At 39.4% G+C, this 6,533-nt stretch overlaps 1 protein-coding gene across 1 annotated transcript; it reads right to left on the minus strand.

Moving 5' to 3' along the window:
- Window positions 1-3,623: 3,623 nt before the first annotated feature.
- On the minus strand, window positions 3,624-6,013 carry LOC115805528 (cytokine-like protein 1). Its single transcript, XM_030766143.1, has 4 exons — window positions 5,829-6,013; window positions 5,676-5,720; window positions 5,093-5,239; window positions 3,624-4,449 (listed from the first exon to the last, which is right to left on the minus strand). Exons 1-4 carry the CDS (start codon window positions 5,973-5,975, stop codon window positions 4,351-4,353), a joined length of 438 nt encoding a protein of 145 aa, XP_030622003.1. The 5' UTR covers window positions 5,976-6,013; the 3' UTR covers window positions 3,624-4,350.
- Window positions 6,014-6,533: the final 520 nt, after the last annotated feature.

Raw genomic sequence — 6,533 nt, forward strand, 5'->3', positions numbered from 1 at the left:
CGAGCCTTAATCAGTGGAGTTCCGATAACTCTGAACTCAAACTCTTTTAGAAAAGCATTCGCCCACCTGCCTGTCTGTCAAATTTGCTCCTCCATCTCTAAACTTTGGCATATGTATTCAGGGTAAATCTCTTGAGACCGATCCTCAGTAGACAGGCTTAGCTTTGATCAAAACTCTGTGTGAGAGATTTAAGGAGTGCAGTTTGCACTAACAGTGCATATGCCTGAGTAAATTTACAAGTGTTCCTCCTCCAGGGATATTGTAGATGAAATTACTTTTCGTGGCAAGCGGACCAACGAGCTTACGTCTGTTAACTCTCAGACACTCCCTAACAAATCTCATCCAGTTGAACATTAATTAATCGCATTAACTCAACACAAACCGCAAGAAAACAAAAAGAAAATTAAGACCCTCAAACCACACCATGCCTACCACCCTGTTAATTGGAACTAATGTTAACCAACAGATGTCTCTTCATGATTTAATGATACCTGTTCTTTTCTTGTGCATGCTATCTCAACTTTCAAAGGATTCAGATGCAAAGAAAACCTGCCAGGGGGTAAGGCAATAAAGAAAAAGCCCAAGTTGTCAAGGACAGGGTCAGACCAGACTTTTGTATAGCACATGAATGCTTTGTGGCAGTGTTGGTCCATGGACAACTTCAGAATACAGAACACCTCAAAATCTCTCTCTCTCTCTCTCTCTCTCTCTCTCTCTCTCTCTCTCTCTCTCGCTTTCCTCTGCCTTTCTCACTTTCTCTTGTTATCTGTCTGTCTGTGTGACTTTGCATTTGAGCAGCCCTGGGCACTGTGAGTGACCCCTTTGAGTTAAACTCACACCGAAAAGTGTCTCTGACCCCTGGGAAACCAGCTCAGGTCTCTTCTCAGCATGTTTCTTGGCTTGGCTCTATGTGCCATAACCTTGGATTCTCATCTCTGTCAGTGGACCCAGCTGTGAGAGCTGAAGAGAGCTCTCAAATCTAAATCAGTAGTACCAGGCCTTCACAGCAACGTCTATATAAATACATTGTCTTAGCAGTGTACAAAATAATATATGAAGAAAAATTAGATCTTTCAGTAAACAGTTAGAACACACACACACACACACGCTACAAAACTTGCTACTCCTCTCAATGCTTACTCTTTATCATGTTATGCTAAATTTCGCTCACATCTGTTTTCTCTTAATACTGAATAAATGCTACTTCAGCTCCAAGGAAGGTAAGCAGGGAAAATGCATCTCTCCAACAAATTTGTGTTTGATAGCTGCTGGAGTGGTATTTTATGTTTATAAATGAATCCTGATGGACAATTCAGTCTTCAAGAATGCAGCTATTGGCCTGGTTGATTTACCAGATAGATTACTGCTTTCTGATGTGAGAATAGCCTCCAGGCCACGATCATCTCACTGGGGGGAGAGAAATGGGCAACCACTCAGTCCCAGGGCTTGAAGAGTTCTCGGCTTCTAGATGAAAGCAGAAAAACACTAAACCAGAGGCCTCACATTCCCCAAACAAACACACAACTAAACTGCAGTCCTAAGACTCCACAATACGGAAATTAAACTAGGGTGTAAACGTTCGCTAATATGAACAGAGTGACCAAAACACAGTCTTCTCACAGCATAATACACGGTCGGTCATCAGTGAAGTTAAGTTCAGTAATAAATACACACAGGTATATCGAGAGGGCTATCAGCTGACTATCTTTACAATACAGACGAGCAGTAGGTTTAAAGCAAATATTGCGGACCATCTGGACTAGTGTGTACACACATCCATATGCGTAGCAGTCATCAGGTAAATTCACCATGGAACGCGCCGTCCTTGTAGGTGAATATTTGCTTAGTTCCACAGCTGATATCCTTCAGTGGGTTATTCTGTAGTGATAGAGTGTGCTAACAGATGATGGAAACATTCAGAAAGACTTACACCTCTTACACTGCGGAGAGAAAGTGAAGGTTTTTAATCTTTTTATCTTCCTTTTTTTTATTTTAAATCAGACACTGAGCTATGGGTAAGTTTTGAAGACCTTGCATTTCCTACTTCACTGATATGACAGTTGAATATTTCTCAAAAAACAACGTTATATTCCTTTATTTGTCCCAAATCCAAGCCTCCAAGTGTCCAGTCATGAAAATGTTTGTTGTGTCAAGCGAACAAAAATAACAATCTTTTTTGTTGTGGTAGCTTGCACATCTTTGAAAACAGTACTCACACAAATTTCTGACTTAAATTTCTGACTTAAAATTATATACATGCCAAATTTATAAAGCCAAATATTTATTTCATGGAGCAACAGGTCTCATAGGAACGTTATAACATAGGTCTTTGATAAGATTTTTAACTGTGAGGTTTTAAAAAATCTCTCTTTGGTACCTATTCATGCCGATACTAATGAGTAAACAGTGTGGCTAGTTCTCTCTTGGGTCCAACTACAGCAGACTGGGCAGCAGCTCAAATAAGGCAGCTGGGAGTTCTTCTAGAAACTTCCCTTACAAACACAACAGCTGCCCAGCATCAAGTATTATTGTTAGCATTAGCGCTAAAGTAAGCATGACCACATCATTCACATTCATTTTAGTCTAACTTTAAGACTGTATTTTTTTTATTTTTTTGCAATCAGTTATTAAATAGCTGTTAAAGTCACTGCTGTAACAATACAGTGAGAATAACAGATAGGAGTTAATACTCTTTCAATTAAAAAACAGAATTGAATAAATAAGTAAATAAATAAAATAAAATAAAATAAAAACAAAATCCAATATGTCCAAATCTCCATTTATTACACTGAATGGACAGTGTAATTGATATGCTTATTTAAGACCAAATCTGACCTCAGTATAAATGAACTCTGTCTAGATGGGTCAGACTGGACATCCTGAAATCAGCTATGCTTGTTTACTTTCACCATGCTCTAGTACAGAGTTCACTCTGTCCTGTGGTCTGTCAGTGGCTTAATTCAGGTCCATTATTCGGAGACGTTACCATATAGACAAGTAATCCCCCGCAGTACCCCCCGCCCAATGACTGGTACGTCTTACTTCGGTTATGATATTACATTTGGGCTTTCACATTTGGGACCCATGCTGGGAACTGGAATGTTGTCCCAACTGAGTGACAAAGAAACTTTTTATGTTTATGTTTTTGAACAAGAGAATGGAAGGTCAAGCTCACTCCCAGTTACGGAGATATCAAAAGAAACTGTGGAACACATCAAGAATGACTTTTTTCCCACACAGTTACAGCAGTTACATGTATTGCGACAGCAGTTTAAATACCGCAATACAGAATTTAGCAACTTTCCCTGTGGAGCCAAGAAAACCCAGCTCTGCCAAAGAGAGCACATCCAGGACAAGAGTGTGGGTTTAGCTGACTCACACACACTGTTACATTCTGACACGACACCACAGTTACATATTCTCCTAATTTCATGGATTACAAACTGAACCGGTAGAGATAGACAATGCTTTTCATCTTGTCAGTTACAAGAGAACCATTTCAGAAGTGTTTTATTATTTAGACTGGGCTCATTAAAACATTAAAAATCCTATCGTACTTCAAGAAAATAAACAACCCACTACGATTCAAAATATTTCAGCAGAATTATGACTCAGTGACAAGGTAAAATATATCCATTTATTATAACAAGTACAGATATTTTAACATTGAACAGGTTTTATGTAGACAGAGGACTTGCATAGTAAAATATAATCTCCAGACAAAATCAAGACAGGTTTGAGGTAAAAGATATCTTTTATATAATAGGATCAGTGTTGTTATGCTGAAAGTTCACAATTATACAACATCATGCTGTGTAATCAGTGCTACTGAAGGCATGTGAAAACACACAAAGCATTTTAGAATGAGTTGTATTAGGGCGGCTTTGCCATGGAGAGAGCTGGAAAGAATCTTGTGAAATCTCTGTCATCTGGTGCAGTGAATAAGCCATAGCCACAGAGCCATGCAAACATTTGGCTAGTTTATTATTTTAAGGTTTTCATAGGAATGGTTGGCATTTCGCAAATTTCCTGTGGAAAGTTTTCTCCTGCTGAGTAGAATTCAAAAACACGCATTCATAAGCACAAGCACACACACACACACACACACATGTACACACACACACATACACACACGCAAACAGACACATACACCTTTCTGTCAGAAGATGTTTAAGGTATAATTCATAGCCCAATAACTGCTCCATCTGAATTAATAACATGATGTGCTGGTACAGAATTTTTCATTCTTCCCTCTGTGCGTGTGTGAGCATGTTTGTGACTGGTTGACAGTGTGTGTGTGTGTGTGTCTGTGTGTGTGTCTGACAGTATGCATGTTTGTGTGTGCGTATTTCATCTCTCCTCTAGTAGCTGCAGTCTGTCCTCGCCATATCTTGGGCTGCTGTGTCCAGTCTCAAGAGCTTCACAGTCATTTGTGAAAAACACCAGATCCTGCCAAGAGAACCAGACACAGCTGTCATTCTCAACCGCAGACAGGACTCAAAAACATTTGCCAGACACGCAAATAGTAAAAAAAGACATGCTACGGACAGAAGCAAATGCTCATGTTTACAAATACATATACAAATTCACAAAATACTTAAAACAGATCAAAGCTGTAGGAAATCATTTTTGCGAGGGCCATTGAATCTGCAGGTTTTTGGTTCAGTTCAGAATCTCAGGACACGGAATCTCAGGGGAAATCAGTTGGTTCATATATACTCCATCCTGGTTTTCAAGACCATAATGAGATCTGATTGAAAAGTTAAGTCGAGCACGTAAATGCACACCGGCCCTCCAGCAACGGCTCTGAACGGACAGGTCAGATCCTCATCCAGATCATGAGTAGCACCAGTAAACGAGTACTACTCTTCTATGGTCTGAAAGCTGTTCTCTTTGGTAGCTTTGGTAAGCAGACACGTTCCATTGTGAGTGTTCTACCTCCTTCCCTTATGCTTAACAAGTGGCTGTTTACGTGAGGCAGGTGTTATGTGTGTGGGAGAGTGGAGGGTTTTTGGTGAATTGTAATGAGGTCCAAACTGGATTTGGACTTGGAAGTTTAGTTTGGAGTGGGTTTGAGTTTGGTCAGACGTACCCGGTAGCACACCCGATTGATGATGACGTAGAGACTCCTGGCTTTGCGTTTCAGCTGAATGATTCTGGGACGTTCTCTGCAGTTTTCCGTGGGATGGTTCTCCAAAATGTACAGAAGGTCACGCAATTTGGCTGTAAGGCAGGAGTTCTGGAACATATGATAATTATGTAAACACATGAATATTATATGTAAAGCTGAGCAAGGAGTCCCAGTTGAGAGGTATCACACTATTGACACACACTGGCTAGAGTCACTGTGAAACACTGTAACACTGTATCATTATTTATTACAACAAATGTTGTATGAGAAAAATTACTATAACAATTATATTGGCCTCCTGTTTTCATTCTGATGATGTATGATAAATTACAGTGACTAACAGATTGAAAAAGGTTGTATGCCGATAAATATTTTCTATCAGAAACACTGCATTGACTACAATGAATTTATTACAATCACTAAGGAGCTGGTCTGACATGGATGGTCTCTTTTGCGTCATCTGGAGTGATACATGCCAAACAAATTTTGTTAGCAAATAAGACAAGTTTGAATTTTTTTCTTTCTTGCTGTATAACACACTTACATGAACATCCAGAAATAAAGGAGGCAGAATTTCTGCGCAGGTTTTCTGAGGAGAGAGAGAGAGAGAGAGAGAGAGAATTTAATGTAACTCTCTTATTTTCACATTATTAGAGACAAAAAACATATGCTATAAAATGAATGAGTATTGACTTACCGTACGCTGATATTTGTGCACTTTGTCTAATATCTCCATGATCTCTTTGCCGAGCCCTAGGACACGAGAGTAGCATGTCGGGGGAGCACAGTTTGCCAGCCAAACAAAACTGAAAAAGAAGACGAGAGATAAGTACCGTGGCCTCATATCGCTGTGTTAAGTAACAGCGTCACTTGAAACTATTAAAAGCTCCGAACAAAATCCACAACTTGAGGTGAAACGGGGAGGTTTTTAAGAGAAGGGACGTGCAGGAAAAAAACAGCCGAATGACGGTGACGTCATCTCATTACCACGTTTTTGAGATATGGGGTAAACATTCCAAACTTAGAAGGCAGCCACACAGTGGTGCGTACTGTTTCGTGCGTCATGCTGTGTAGGTCTGATCTGACTACTTTACTTTTGTCACGCGTTGATCTGTGGAAGTCTTACATTTAGTTATGTTCATCTGAACCTATTCAATCCCAAGAAATTTCTGTCTTACAGGTCAGCTTTATTAATTAGAATTTTTGGTGTACAAACTAGCTTGAGAGACAAACATCTGATTCCAGTATTTTCACTCATTTTAAAGGATTCATAACGACCTGTAAGTACTATCCAACTTTGAGTGCGTAATATGTTGCCTAAATGAACAGTAGTGACACACTGAAAATTGTTTGCTCGTAGAAATAATAAATTATTTAATATTTCGATTGAAATTGACATATT

This window comes from Chanos chanos, chromosome 2 (genome assembly GCF_902362185.1).
Source record: "Chanos chanos chromosome 2, fChaCha1.1, whole genome shotgun sequence".
Classification (NCBI taxonomy): Eukaryota; Metazoa; Chordata; class Actinopteri; order Gonorynchiformes; family Chanidae; genus Chanos; species Chanos chanos.